The sequence below is a fragment of the Brassica napus genome, chromosome C5, assembly GCF_020379485.1.
Source record: "Brassica napus cultivar Da-Ae chromosome C5, Da-Ae, whole genome shotgun sequence".
Taxonomy (NCBI): Eukaryota; Viridiplantae; Streptophyta; class Magnoliopsida; order Brassicales; family Brassicaceae; genus Brassica; species Brassica napus.
Window position 1 is genome coordinate 34,474,981 of NC_063448.1, and position 15,634 is coordinate 34,490,614.

At 38.0% G+C, this 15,634-nt stretch overlaps 3 protein-coding genes across 4 annotated transcripts; 1 reads left to right on the forward strand and 2 right to left on the reverse strand.

Annotated features, from left to right (window-relative positions):
* Nucleotides 1–8,805: 8,805 nt before the first annotated feature.
* Nucleotides 8,806–9,329, reverse strand: LOC106417403 (uncharacterized mitochondrial protein AtMg00310-like). The gene is made up of 2 exons (XM_013858214.1): nucleotides 9,141–9,329; nucleotides 8,806–9,090 (listed from the first exon to the last, which is right to left on the reverse strand). The coding sequence occupies exons 1-2, from the start codon at nucleotides 9,327–9,329 to the stop codon at nucleotides 8,806–8,808; spliced, it is 474 nt and encodes a 157-aa protein (XP_013713668.1).
* Nucleotides 9,330–9,934: 605 nt separating this feature from the next.
* On the forward strand, nucleotides 9,935–11,877 carry LOC106417706 (TLC domain-containing protein 5). 2 transcript variants are annotated; one of them, XM_013858480.3, is made up of 5 exons: nucleotides 9,935–10,475; nucleotides 10,575–10,662; nucleotides 10,765–10,884; nucleotides 11,263–11,358; nucleotides 11,610–11,877. In XM_013858480.3, the coding sequence occupies exons 1-5, from the start codon at nucleotides 10,294–10,296 to the stop codon at nucleotides 11,718–11,720; spliced, it is 597 nt and encodes a 198-aa protein (XP_013713934.1). In that variant the 5' UTR covers nucleotides 9,935–10,293; the 3' UTR covers nucleotides 11,721–11,877. The 2 variants fall into 2 exon arrangements, with proteins under 2 accessions (XP_013713934.1, XP_013713933.1); XM_013858479.3 differs by having other exon boundaries at nucleotides 10,148–10,662.
* A 2,106-nt stretch (nucleotides 11,878–13,983) lies between these two features.
* On the reverse strand, nucleotides 13,984–14,685 carry LOC125587698. The gene has a single exon (XM_048758688.1). It carries the CDS (start codon nucleotides 14,683–14,685, stop codon nucleotides 13,984–13,986), a length of 702 nt encoding a protein of 233 aa, XP_048614645.1.
* Nucleotides 14,686–15,634: the final 949 nt, after the last annotated feature.

Below are 15,634 nucleotides of genomic sequence, written 5' to 3' on the forward strand. Positions count from 1 at the left end.
ACAATCTGTGGGTAAAATAGGCCTCCTCGAATGGTTTTTCTAATGGAATCCTGAACACTCTCTTTTGGAAACTTCCCATCTCCTTCTCCTTAGCTGCCCTTTTCAGATACTTAGCAACTTTTCCTGTTCTCTTCCTCAAGGTTCTCCCCAGAGGAGCCTTATCAACTTCCATAGGCTCTGCTGCATCATTTGAATGTGTGCTAGTGGACTCTAGTGGGTTAGCTGAAGGTTTGGGTTGTGGCCCGAGTGCATTGAGACGGGTGACGTCTATCTTTGGCGTTTGCACTCGGTATGTGAGAGGTGTGCGTCGATCGATGGGTGCTAGAGGTTGTCGATCGATGGCGGTGTCTCTTTGTTGATTGATGGCGGGACCAGTTTGTCGATCGATTTTGACATAAATAGGGCTGGGCGGATGTGGGTGTCTTGCTGCAAACTCCTTGTGAGTCATGATCCTCACGGCATTGCAAGATGTGGTCGACTCCGTAGGTGTCATCGATCGATGCTCTGGAGTGGCTGTCGATCGGTTTTGGTTGACGTCTGTTGATCGATGTTCGGGATCTCGCATCGATCGACACCAATGTGATCCGCCGAAACTCATCAAACTCTCTACTTCGAAATCTCCTTCTTGCAGCTTCTCCTGCTTCACCACTTGCCAGAAATCATCATCTATGATGGCATTGATGTGGTGCTTCATCACATCATCTCCTACCCCTCTTGTTAAGGCTTCTTGCCTTTTAATAGCTTCCCCTGTCTGAACAACCTGCATCTCCAGCTTCTTCACATGAGTGCTCAAAGTCTCAAACTTTGTGTTCAGGTTGTTGTAGACAGAATCAATCTTCCCATTGAAGTCCACTGTCATACTCTGCTATCCCTCAAGAACCCTATCAAGCATTGCTTCAATCTTGCTCTCCTGAGTAGGTGGTGGTGGCTTCTGGTAAGATGAGTTTTCATAACTTCTGTTGTTGCTGTAGGGTTTCTGGTACTACGAACTCTGGTTGAAATTACTCTTCTGCCCATTGCCATAGAAGTTTCTGTTCCCAATCTGGTTTTCAGAACCTTGGAATCCAGTTCCTCCAATGAAGTTCACATCTTCTTCTACCTCTGCTTTACCCTCTGCGTCCACAGCTTCTGCATCCTCAACTAAGCAAGTCTGCTTCCTGAGAAGCTTGTGAACACTGTCCAGCTTTTCTCTGACCTCATCCATCTGGTCATTCCCAAGGATGGCAGCATATCTCTTCCTCTCAAAGTCATTGTTCTTGGTGCTATTGCTGGATGTTAAGTTCTCAATAACTCTCACAGCCTCCTCTGGATTCCTGGTGTTGAAGTTCCCATGGCTGGATGCATCAAGAGCCATCTTATACTGCACTGCGATGCCTCTTGAGAAAGTGCTGAGAAGATGCACCTCATTGAATCCATGGTGTGGACAGTCCCTTTGGTAAGACTTGAATCTGATCCAGGAGCTTCTGAAGGACTCTGTAGGCTCCTGAGTGAACGGAACCTGATAAATCTAATTAAATTGACTAAGCTAGGTTGATTATGATTAAATGTAAAAGACAGGTTTGTGAGCAAGGCAGTTTCTCGATTGATTGATTGGGAGTCTTGGTACTTAGATGAAAGTAGCTAGACTTAGGGTTTTTATTCAGGTAATCAGGATTATAATCCTACAGATGCCTAATAAGTTGTATGGATGATATTGTAGAGCTCAACACATATAAACAAAGCATTAGTCTCAAACTTTGTGTTCAGGTTTGTCTATTGACCAGTGTCGATCGATGATTCTATAGAAATATCGATCGATACACTTGTTGAACCGTCGATCGTTTATTCGATTGGAATATCGATCGACGCGTTTAGCCAAGCTTTAACGTGCGAGTTGAATGCGCTCACTAAGCTTCCTAGATCAGCTCTCGCCTTACTCTAGCAATCTTAGCCCAAATAGGATGGATTAAGGGTGAGATGCAAGCTATCGCTTATGTCTACAACTCCTAGGGAAAGTTCTATGTAGTTAATCTAGAAGCGGACATTAATGACAATCCCAAAGATGAATATCACAACTTAGAAATCTATAGTTGGGGCTAATCCCTCATAACATAATTAAACCCTAAATCTAACAAAGAGAACTACTCAGACATGGCTAAGCAATTCATAACAGCAATAGGGTATAAAAACTGCATAGATAAATAGATAGATATTAATGGAGTTCCAATCACAAATCTCTTTGGATCTTCTCTCAAATCTACTAAAAATCCTAGAAAACCTTTAGCTGTGAAAATAGTAAAACAAGAAAGCACACTTTGCCTCTAACATATTGGCAAATCTTATATAATTAGGTTAAAAATCGTCAGGGGTAATCTTGTAAACATGTGAAGACATGGGCTCTAAGTCGGCTGGGTCCAAACGGGCTTTCTGTGCGCTTTGCTGTCGATCGATGTCAAGATGTGTGAACATCGATCGATTATTCTTCTTCAATATCGACCGATGGTCATGCTCGATGGTCAGCACAGATGCTTTCTCCAAATATCTCCAAAAATGCTCCAAAATCATCACTTTCTTCAAAATCACTCTTGATCCTATAAATATACTAAATAGACTCTAGAATATAATAAATAGTAGTTAAAACACTTATAAACTGTGGGTTAAATCCATGGTTTATCAGTAAGCTTAGCCTTAAACTGAGCAATCTCTGAAGCCATATCTTCCACACGCTTCATTAACTTTTCAAACTCTTGCTCGACACTGTGTGGGAACCGAAATTCACACTATCGATTTTCTGTAAAAAAAGAAAGTTAGAAAGACCCTAAATTTCCAGAGGTCCGGATTCTCTGCGAGAGCCGACGACAAGTGACCAAATAAATGCGGAAAATACGAAAAGATAACAAAACAAATTTATAGAAAAAGTAGATATTATTTCGACACCGCGTAAGAGCGTAGCAAAGTCACAACAAATTGTAAAAGCTTCCGCCGCAAGAACTGTCAGCGAGTTCCCTAGTTCTAGCCACCAGAAATCTTAAACCTAGTTGAGTCGCAGCTCGATAACAAAAAACGAAAAAGATACAAAAAAGGTTTTGATCGATTTTGGACTGGACCATATGAAAGGCTGCCTACGTACCCCTTTCGGGGTAAAGAGTTTGAATAAGAGATCAAACTGCCTGTGCGAGTTCATCTGGTAATTGAGTGCAAGACATAAGAACTAAGCATGTCGAGTATAATGCCTAAAATTCCTAATTGCAGAGAGTTCTCATAGTCTAAAAGAATCGTCCCTTGTGCTTCCTTCCTTGGCTCCCCTTATATATATGCCTCTAAGGTCGGCAGTATCCTTTTCTGCCCTTGATTCGAATTTATCTCCTCGAGAAAATATTCCATTTTTCTCGATCTTTATGATTATCCCTTGAAACTTTACATTTATCTTCCAACTTGACATTTATCATTTATCGTGAATATTCAATAAACCGTCATAGTCACTTTGGGCCGATTTTTAGTTTAGAATCATAAGTGGGCTTTTGCTGTGTTTTAGACCATTTGGGCTGTTTTTCGACAAAAACGTTTTAACGATTTCGTTTGGAAGAATAGCCTTCAGTACGACGCCGGTTTTATGAAATAGTGGAGATCAATCGTATAGCTGAGATAACCTTGGTGTTTAGTAAACAGTTATCGTTTTATACGGTTGATCCGAAGTTATACGAGAAAATAAGTCTTCATCATTTTACTGTAAAGTTTCAATGGTTACTCCGATCGAGACGAAACAATAGACAGTTTGACCGAGACCCGAAGGGGGGAGTTTCGGAGACGAGAATACATAGCATTGGACTGAACCAACTCGCCTAATGGCGAATTGGTAAAGACTGATCCAACTCGCCATTGGCCGAGTTGGAAATGGATCTTCCAACTCGCCCAATGGCGAGTCGGATTTGGTCGATCCAACTCGCCCAATGGCGAGTTGGATTCGTCGATCCAACTCGCAATTGGGCAAGTTGGATGAGGTTTGTCCAACTTCCCCGATGGCGGGTCCGACGTTGCTGGTTTGGTTGTTCCGATGCTCGGGAATTGTCCGTTCGATGGGTTGAATGATCCCTTGTGAGGAGCTTGTCGTGTAATAATCTTTTAAAAATACAAAGTTTTAGTTTTCTGTATTCTTATTTTCTTTTTAGAAAGGTTTCTAGGGGACTTTCCGAGTTGGATCTCCGTATGGTGAATTGGCTAGCCGGCTAACTGTCCAACTCGCCATACGGCATGTTGGATAGCCAGCTAATGGTCCAACTTGCCGTATGGGGAGTTGGCTAGCCGGCTACCGGTCCAACTCGCCGTATGGCGAGTTGGCTAGACATCTAACGGTCCAACTCGACGTATGGCAAGTTGGCTGGCTGGCTAGTGGTCCAACTCGTCGTATGGCGAGTTGGCTAGCCGGCTAACAGTCCAACTCGCTGTATGGCGAGTTGGCTAGACGTCTAACATTCCAACTCGCCGTATGGCGAGTTGGCAAGCTGGCAAGCGGTCCAAATCGTTTTCTGGCGTGTTGTCTGGCGTGTTGGCTAGCGTATTGGCTAGATGGCTCTTCCCTCCGTTCTCATTCTCTCTGCTGATTGCTTCGTAGACTTTCGCAATTATTTCGTTTGTTTTACACAAGTTATTTATTTTCCGAAAGTTATTTCTCGGAAGTTTTTAGACGTTGATTTTCCATGATCGATTTTGACCGCAACACACCGAAAGCCCAGGGTTGACAGAAGTGGAGGCCATCATTCTGCAGATAAAATTAGAAACTCCTAAAGTATCAAAATAAGAAAGTATTAACTTTTCATATCCATATACCCAAAAGTATCCATAAACTACCTTAAAATTGTTGGAAGTGAAGTATTTCCTCCAGGGAAAAGTATCTCTTGTTTCCTCCGTTGATGATGCTTCCCCCCCCCCCCCCCACAAGGGCAGCTTGTCTGAATCCCTGGGCTCCGCCACAAACCCAAGCTTGTTGTAGTATTTCTTTATCTTCTTCATGAGCTTCATCTCTTCGTATGGATGCATCATGAGTTCTGAGGGAGAAACAAGAGAAGGAAAATCCAAAAAATGAATACATGTCTTCATCGATTTTGAAGAGAGGGAAAATTTAGAAAAATGGTGGGGGGGGGGGGGGGTTCGAAAAGCTGGGTGGGAAAAATTTTATAAAATATTTTTGTCGTCGAAGTTTCACCAAGTTTGTGTTTTTACAAAAACCTTCAAAATTTTAGTTTTCTATTTTTTGCAATTTTCTTAGTTTTATTGTAATTAGATGAATACCAACTCGCCGTATGGATACCTCTTTTCCTGTTCGGTACATACTTATTCTTGTTCTGATGTTCTCGTACCGATGGATACCTCTTTTCTTGAGCTCTTCTCTTTCTTTTCTTGTAGGCTGGAGGTAAGGCATTTATAAACTCCTCGATTTCTTTTGGAACCATCCATTCGAACATATGTAAGACTGGATATATAGTCCTTCGATACGCCAAAGCCTACACTTTAATCAAGTAATAAGGCGAGATTAAACCATACATAACACTCAACTTGTATGGTCTATCTCATGCTTCAAACACTTAATGGCAGCGGCTATTGCATGGACACATGGGTATCTATCAATATCCAATTACCTGCAGCTGAACGTTCTACATTGCAAATCCACCAAATAAGTCTTTCCGTCATCTCCAATGATATTGTATTCAAGCTCAAAAAGAGTTCAATGCAGTCACCATTAGTTTTTCGCCTGTTGGACATCTTTTATGCATTTTACTCTCCACAAAAGAAACCAATTTTTGAGCAGACGGTCCCGCAGCAGTTGGAGTGGGTGTTCGGGTACCCATTCGAGTTTTGTTCGGGTCTATTAGGGTTTCGAGTTTTCAAGATCAAAGATTTCAGCCCTATTCGGGTATTTCTAAATTCCGGTTCGGGTTCGGATGACACATTTAAATGATTTTAAAATTTTTTAAAATTCATTATAATATACTTTAAATTTCTCAAAATCTATAACTAAAATAATATATTACATGTAAATTTGAATAACATATATCAAAATACCTAAACTTAACAAATAAATTGGTTTGGTTTGAATATTTGGATAGAAAATCAATAGATATTTTAAGTATTTTTGGTGTTTTGAGTACATTTTAGCTATTTTAAACATTTACTTTTGATTATTTGTATATATGTTCAAGTATTTTAGACAACTTAAAAGTATATTATATATTTTGGATGTTTTTAACATACATTAAGTCTAAAAATAATAATAAATTTAGGTATATAATTCTATTTCGGATACATTAGGGTACCTAAAATACTTCGGTTGGGGTCGGGTTCAGTTTCAGTTATCTAGATACCAAAATTTTGAACTCGTTCGGATATTTAATCAATTTTGGTTCAGGTTCAGTACTAATTTTTCGGAACGGGTTCGGTTTGGTTCTTCGGATTCGGTGTTTTTTTTTCCAGCTCTACGCAGCAGCATCCTTCCTATGTCTGTTGAACCACTCGGCCATTTTGTCAATAACTGTATCAATCATAGGCAATAAAGAGTACCTTTGTGCCTTATCAAAAATCCCATTCATAAACTCCGCATAGTTAGAGGTGTCTATGTTGTACATTGCACCGGGAAAATAACATTTCGCCCAATTTGTAACAGCTACATTTTTATCAAGATACTTAGCACACGTTGGATACCTCTCACTGAATTCTTGATACTTATGTTCAAACTCAGCCTCTACATAAATTTGTGCAACTGTTTTGAATTATTTTCCAACCTCGTCCATGTTCTGTTTGACACTTAGTTTCACGTTGTGCGATAGATATCAGATACAATACCCATGATGAGACATCAGATACACTATGATGAGACATCAGATACACTTCAGCAGCGACCTCTAATCAAACTTCCATTTATGTATGAATGCCTTACCTGAAGTTGATTTGAGCTGGTTTGGGGATCAATTGCTCAATGATTCAGCATCCAAGCGAGGAAAGTGAGCTGATTTGAGGGATTTGATTTGAATTCGACGGAAACCAACGAGGAGAGAGAGAGAGAGAGAGAGAGAGAGAGAGAGAGAGTTGGAGAGAGAAAGATTTTGATTGGTCATGTAGAGAGGGACGCTTTAAACATTAACCATCCATATGAAGAGTACGAGAACAGAGGAGAATATGTGAGAATTATTAAGAATATACGAAATTATTTTTAGCTTATTAAGAGAATATGAGATTATTCCCCCAAAAATGATGTGTAACGTTTCATTCACTTCAAAGCGTTGAATAAAATCTGATTCTTTTTAACGTTTAGGGTTTGGGGAATTGTAGATGAGTAAACAAAAGTTTTTTTCTATAAATTTTTGTAAGAGATACATATAATAAATAAAAAATTATGATTTAAATATTATAATTACAAATATATGAATATATTTGTCATTTTTAATTGATTAACTAACCACTATTATAATTTATATTTATAAAAGTGTTAAACCAAAATATTCTAGAAAAAAATTAATCACTATATATATACACTCATATACATATATATATAACAAAATAACTATTTTAAATATAATATTCTCCATAAAATTAAAACTCATATTAATTAGAACTAAAATGAACATAATTATTATTTATACTAATTTAATGATTTTATATTCTATTATAATAATATAATAAATTTTTAAAAAAATATTGATATTAATTCATATTTAATTTTTTTGTCGACATGTTTTCATTAAAAGACCCATCATAAAGGGTATGGTTTAGGTTGCCAAAAAAGGGTATGTTTTAGTTTGGTACAAGTTTGTTTAGCTAAACTATAAACCACAAGCAACAAATACGATAAGGTTAGTAAAATATGTGGCTTGTAAGGAGGAGGTCTCCAGAAGTCTCCACGTCTTTGACCTTGCCAGCTTCAATCTGATCTTTCCCTGTGTGTTCTTCTCCTGCGAATCTTTTGACGGTTGTTCTGTTCTTGCCATTGACATAGCTTTTTTTAATGAATATAATATTCATCAAAAAAGCTTTTTTACATCAAGTTCTTCGTAAATTTAAAACTTTTATTCATTTTTTACTATTAAAACCGTGATATATTTTCTATTTACACTTTTGTGCTAAACCAAAATTGTAAGATATCTACTACTCTTTTACTTTCTTTTGATCTCACCAAACTGAGCTTATTTCTAATTCCTTTTTTAATAAACTTCTTCATGGCTAGCACCGGTATAGGCTGTTCCCCATGCCTTCTCTATTTTGCTCCCTCCACACCGCATAAATTGTTGCTTGGAAAGCATATCTGACACAGAAACTCATCTTCCTGTCCCAAGTTGAATTTGTGAGCATCGATACTATTGTGTTCCAATTGTTGGAATATGTGTTTCGCAGCATCCCTTTCATAAGATATTTCCAAATTTGTGACGACAGCATCCCTTTCATAAGATATTTCCAAATCTGTGACGAGAATGCACATTCAAAAAATAGATGATCTTCTGTATCTGAATCATTTTTGCATAGAACACATGTTGTGTCCACACCATGACTCCGACGATAAACCCGATCCATGGTTGACATTCTGTCCAGCATTGCAATCCAAGCCATAAAGGCATATTTTGGAGTTGCCGGCGAAAACCAAACACCCTTTTCCCATTAGCACTGCGCCTTAGTCTCTCTCAACATCAGCCATGTTTCCTGAGTCGAGAACTTAGGTTTAAAGCCTTTGTTTCTCCTCCACATATCAATATCATCCCCAGGATTTCTCTGCTTTTCTTCAATAGCACCCATAGCCCTTCCAATATCATTTAGCCGGTCTGAGCGATGCCTTCTTCTTCTTCACGGGTTAAGAATTGCGTCCTCCACCGTAACATCTCTCCTTATACACATGTCTATTATACCTCCTCCTAATTGATCCGACAGTGCACCCAATTCAGACCACCTATCAAACCAAAAGGAGGTGTGACGCCCATTCCCCATAGCCTTCATATGAAATGTTTTCGCAACATCTCGAAGCTTCAACATCTTTTTCCACATCCATGAACCTAGTTGAGTTTTCACACTGATCTCCCAGAAGCTTTTCTTCTTAAGCATGTTAGCTTTTATCCATTTGCCCCAAAGTGACTTACCAGTTAACATCCTCCAATAAATTTTAACCCGTAAACCAGATTCACCTCCTTTAGCGCTCTAACTGCTAATCCTCCTTCACTATGAGGCTTAAAGATATCTTTCCATGCCACCTTTGCACCTGTGGCCTTTAACTCCAGACCAGTCCAGAGAAACGCCAAACAAATCTGCTCAATATCTTTTAGACACTTGCTCGGGAGTCTGAAAACAGTGGCCCAAAAGTCTACTATGCTCATCAGTATAGATTTGATCAACTGCAATTTCCCAGCATATGATAGGAAACGGCTTCATCTTGTTCCCTCCCTCAGGGATAACCTCTACTCCATAGTCTCTTTATAAGACAGAGCAAAGATTTACACACACTTGTGAGTTGGAACAAGCAGCCTGAAAAGAAAGAACATCATATATATTTATTATAGTAATTTGATTTTAAAATTTTTGAACTATATAATGTGTTAATATTGATATTTTTTTATTAAATGCAAATGTATATGCTAGACAAACCTGTTATAAATATTTTACAAGCACATTTGTTTCTAACTCATGCCTAGACGTGTATATCACTTGATAACACGTTTTAAACCACTACCACATGCATCCAGTCTCTCCCGCACACGAAACTGAACTGTAATATTTTTTCACATTCCTTATAATATTGCTAAAAGCTAAAGAAGATGTCAAACTCTCGTGAGACTCAACTGTGTTATTTTATAGATTTTTCAATGTTTTTTGGTTTTCATGATCTAGCTTTATATACTAGCAATTAAACATTAATTTCCTTGCAAATGTAATTATCTCAAGTGAAAACAGTTAAATATGTGTATACCAATAAAACGTGGAATCTGTCTTAGTTGTCAAGTTTTTGGTACATTTCTCGAGAACAGTTAAGTGCTATCATGGTGAAGACGCGCATGAATAAATTTTAACCAATAATTCAGCTGGTTGGGAGCAAACGGATTAGCTTCCTAACTCTTTGGGTTGAATCTTATCGGAACAATTAATTTTACTAGAAGAAGCAAGAAAAGGATAGATATATTGGACCCACTTTATTGATAGTCCAACTAACATACACCAAACTATAACATCGGTCTATTAATAACCCAAAAGTTCAAACCAAACAACAAGACAATAAAAAGTTCTTACAACACACACTTCTTGTCTGGGAAACAAAAAAAAAGGAAATTAGAAGAAAAGAGATCAATGGAGGAAGAATACATAAGAGTGATAAACATAACAGTGATTGGAGTTATCTCATGGGGTTTGATTTTCATCCTCGTGCGACGAATCTTCTCAAACTACTCCTTCGACTTCAGCACTCGTATTGTCTCGACCCTTCACGCCACAGTCGCGGTCGTTTTAGCAACTCTTACGATTCAAGATTGGTCTTGTCCAGTTTATCCCATAGCTTCCACGTCATCTCTCCAGCAGATGGAAACGATGGCATTTTCTTTGTCTTACATGATCTACGATTTCATTTGTAGTCACTTTGATCAAGTCCTTAGCATTGATAATGCCGTTCATCATTCTGTCTGCATTCTTGGTTTTGTAGCTGGATTTTGCTACCGAAAGGTAGTATATATTTATTTTAATTCCTAGGTCCAAAGTTGCGTTTTAAAGAAATAAACTGAACTTTTTGTATTTTTCTTGTTGTGAATTTATGGTGGAATTAAGTGCGCATCCGAGATGGTTGCAGCAATTTGGATTACAGAGATCTCAAGTCCATTCCTTCACCTCAGGGAGATTCTTAAAGAGATTGGTTACAGAGACACCGATCTCAATCTTGCCGCCGATGTGAGTATTAGCATTAAAACTGATGAATTAGAATTACTATTTTCATGATTTCCTATGTGGTAAAAATTGCTTTTAACTATCGTTTTAGATGAATTAGAAACGTCTTTGAATTCTTTTGTAGGTTCCATGTTAGACGTTCCATGTTTCTATTGATCTATTATAAGGTTGATCAAACTAAAACATCGTTTTAGAAATATAGTTATCAAAAACTAAAACTAACACGTAAACATAGTTAATTTGTCAAATCTTGTTATTTTAACAAAAAAAAAACATTGTTAATTTGTCAAATCTTGTTAGCTTTAATAAACGAATTTATATAGTTCTTCGTGAGATGTGTATATGAGGAAAGTCAACTAACTAGTAATAAATGGTATGTAGGTGTGTTTCGCAACAATCTTCTCACTCGCGAGAATGGTGGGTGGACCTTACCTCGTTTACGTCACGATGGCTGCTGATAACCCCATCCTCATCAAGGTAAATTAATTCCTATGCTCTATGATGCATTTTTTATTTTCTTTTGGGTTTTGACTTTTTATTGTTTCGTAAATTTCTCCCTATGATAGTTTTTTTATAAATATATGAAACAAATTTGAACGCCACTATTTCTTCTTGAAATATAGATCTTGTTAAGAAACTATCCGCATTATGCTGATTAATCTCATCATATATCAAAAATTTCAGTTGAAACATAATAATATTTGATTATTTTTTTCTTATTTTTGTAGGCAATGGCGTTGGGATTACAACTCGTGAGCGCATTCTGGTTTTACAAAATACTGAAGATGATGAGATACAAAATTATGAGAAGATCAATGCCCAATACAAAATCAGATTAGTTGAAGTTAGTTTATTATTTTATCGATTATAATATTGGTGAATTCTGAATTGTTTGTCATTTTAAGAATATTTGATTATTTTTTTATTTTACATGAAAATCTGTGGAATTCAAAATGGGATTAAAATAATTAATAAATAAAAAGGTTTTTTTTGCAAGATTTGACTCAAAACTCAAAGTCAAACCTAAAACTAACCCATGTTTTTTTGGATTTTTCTTTTGTCTTATTCACCCCACAAGTTCATGATATTCACGAAAATGCCATCAATTTTTTTTATTTTTTTTTCGAAAATGACATTTTTACTCTCTCACCCTCATCATCTTCAAATAATTACAAGATTGTCATTATCATCAATACCCCAACCACCATGAACAACCAATTTGAAGCTCTTAATGCACATAAAATCGATTTACACTCTCTCTTTCTCACTTGTTATGAACTAAAAACAACATCTCTTTCACTTTGCCTCCATATTCATCCAAAAAACTCAAGCTTTTGATTCAAAATTTTTTTTATGGTTTATAGAGCCATTCAAGCATACTATTCTTGGTGGGTTACTTTCGTTTGAGATTCTGGATGGTTGGAGAAGACTCTGTGTGCTAAGGAAGTCATCTCACTAGTTTAAGGTATGAAATTGAATTTTTTTCCATATCTGTTTGTGTAGAAGACTTACCCGTAAGTAGTCTGGCTGTAGAAGACTTACGGGTAAGTCTTCTGGTCAAACGGACGACTTACTTTTAAGTCGTCATCTTTGTTTGTTAAAAAAAAATCTAGAGAATACCCTAGACGACTTGCTGATAAGTCGTATAGGATAAATGGGTTAGTTTGCATTTTACCGAATTGTGTCAGATATTTGACTTTTCCTGGACGACTTACCAGTAAGTCGTCTCCGGGAAAACAAAATTTTCAATATTTTATTAAATCTGGACGACTTATCTGTAAATCGTCTCAGGTTACTTTTGCAATTGGAAAATAAAACTTAAATATTTAACTTTTCCCAGACGACTTACGCGGAAGTCGTCAAGTAAGACGACTTACTTGAAAGTCGTCCAGGATAAGCAAAGTCGTCCAGATTTATTTCCTAGATTATGGTCAAACCTTGCTTATCTCGGACGACTTTCTTGTACGTCGTCTGCCTGGACGACTTTCAAGTAAGTCGTCTGGGTAAAGTTAAATATATAAGTTTCTTTTTCGAATTGCAAACTAACCTGAGAAGACTTACAAATAAGTCGTCTAGCTTTAATAAAATATTGAAATTTTTGTTTTCCGTGAGACGACTTACTGGTAAGTCGTCTAGGAAAAGTCAAATATCTGATACAATTCGGTCAAATGCAAAACTAACCCATGTAAGTCGTCTAGGTTTTTTTTTTTTAACAAACAAAGCTGGACGACTTACTTGTTTAAAATTCAATTGCAAAAATGACCTGTTTGGACGACTTACTGGTAAGTCTTCCAGAGGACTTACTGGTATGTCGTCTGCGTCAATGTTTAGTAAACTTTCATTTTCTCTATGTTTACTAATGTGTTTTAGTTTGAATTTTTGTAGATGATGCGTCAGTTACATTCAGTGTATGGAGAATTGTTGTTGAATGATTGCCGTTGGGATTTTGTTGTTGATAATGTCAAAGGAGCGAGAATCATTTTTTTGGGGGAAGGTTCGACACATGCTGAACTTCTTGCAATGGCTCAAGAAGATTATAACCTGGACAAGACTTTCCATTAAGTCGTCCAGAAGGTCGTCCAGTTAGTCGTCCAGGGTTTTTTCTTCCAGAAGACCTTCAAGTTAGTCGTCCAGTGATTAGTCTTCCAGAAGACCTTCAATTAAGTCGTCCAGAAGGTCGTCCAGTTAGTCGTCCAGGATTTTTTCTTCCAGAAGACCTTCAAGTTAGTCGTCCAGTGATTAGTCTTCCAGAAGACCTTCAATTAAGTCGTCCAGAAGGTCGTCCAGCTAGTCATCCAGGGTTTTTTCTTCCAGAAGACTTTCAAGTTAGTTGTCCAGTGTTTAGTCTTCCAGAAGACCTTCAATTAAGTCATCCAGAAGGTCGTTCAGTTAGTCATCCAGGGTTTTTTCTTCCAGAAGAACTTCAAGTTAGTCGTCCAGTGATTAGTCTTCCAGAAGACCTTCAATTAAGTCGTCCAGAAGGTTGTCCAGTTAGTCATCCATGGTTTTTTCTTCCAGAAGACCTTCAAGTTAGTCGTCCAGTGTTCAAATACACACATCAGCCTAATCTATCATACAAAATAATCTAAAGTGGTCTGTTTATCACCCGTCATACGTACCCAGGATGTCATCCATGTCCTTGTTTTCGAACTCATGCGCGTCAGGAAGCTCTTGAAATATATCCACCACCATCTTATCCCTCATACTCTTCCCGTTGGGCTTAGCAAAGTCTTTTTTACTAAACTCTATCCCAAGAGCATGACATTCAATGTACTTTAGAGTGTACACGCCACAATCACCAGCTCGGGCCGGAGGTATATTGGTCGGTCTCTCATATGTGAATGGCTCCAGGCTGTATTGGGCACGTAGTTCGTCTGAGGAAGCGCACTCAACAAGCAGATAAGGGACCATGTAGAGAAAAGGCTCCATTACCACATCGAGTTCTTCTGGGGAGATACTGGAACAAATGTTGTCAAAGACGACTATGTGCCTCTTAGGGATCGATATCCACATAGCAATCCAATGACTGTCGGCGAAGTTTACTGGCGCATAGATATCATCAATATCCGTCCCCCAAACCTTGTTCGATTGGCAAAATGATGGTATAGTGCCTGCATAATAATTCCACGCCCCACCAGGGAGTCTTCTTCCTAAACCGTTGTGATCGGGCTTCGAGTCCTTAAAATCTTTGAAGTTGAATCTCCATTGCTGAGCAAAGAAGCACATTCTCTCGCTCCTGAAATGTTGTGGGTTAGCGTCGTACCTCTTCCTCAGCACATTAATCCAAGCATCAATATGCTGCATATAAAATAGAGTACAAGTCAGAAGATATCAGACGACTTAGTGGTAAGTCTTCTACGTAGACGACTTACCAGATGACTTACAAGTAAGTCGTCTGGTAAGTCGTATACGTAGAAGACTTACAAGTAAGTCGTAGACGAATTAAGTCGTCTGATAAGTCATCTACGTAGAAGACTTACCAGATGACTTACAAGTAAGTCGTCTACGTCATAGCAGAAGACTTACACAGTCCTCCAGCCACTCTAGGGAGGTTCGGAGGATTTGATACCACCAAGTTCTACTTTTACGTGGTTTTTTATCGAGAGCTGTTCTATAATTACTGCAAACACAAAATGTTGAAAAGCAATCAGGTTTTATGGGAAAAGCAAGCTATTATGTGAAAAGCAAGCTATTATGGGAAAAGCAAACACTTACGGACAAGATTTCAACCAATCAGCGAGCTCCTTCAACTTCGTCTTGTCAATTGGTGCAAAAGGATTATAGCCTGGATAAAGCTTTCTGTTTGAAATGTTCACTCTGGCCGTCTGTTTGCCGTATAAGGAGATTTCTGTGAGGCAGCAAATTTCCTTGTTCGATCACTCTTTGCACGGCAAAGTGCCAAAGCAGCATCCCTCTTTTCTAGATATCAAGCATCCTCCTTCTGTAAATCTGAAACAGTGGATTGATTTTGGTCCAATAGAACAAGGCTCGGTTCTGGAGCTTTATCTTCCGAGGAACTAGCATCTGCGGGCACATCTGCGGGAACATCTGGACCTTTATCCTCCGCCAAGCTCTTCCTTCCCGCGTTCATCCCATTGACACTTTCACTCTGCAATATACAAGATGAGTTTATACAATAATAACCAAAGATCCATTTCAAACAATAATAACCAATGAGTGTCTTCAAACATGAAACAAAATACATATATAAAATCCATACACTATAAACAAAGCACACATGTTCTGACATACA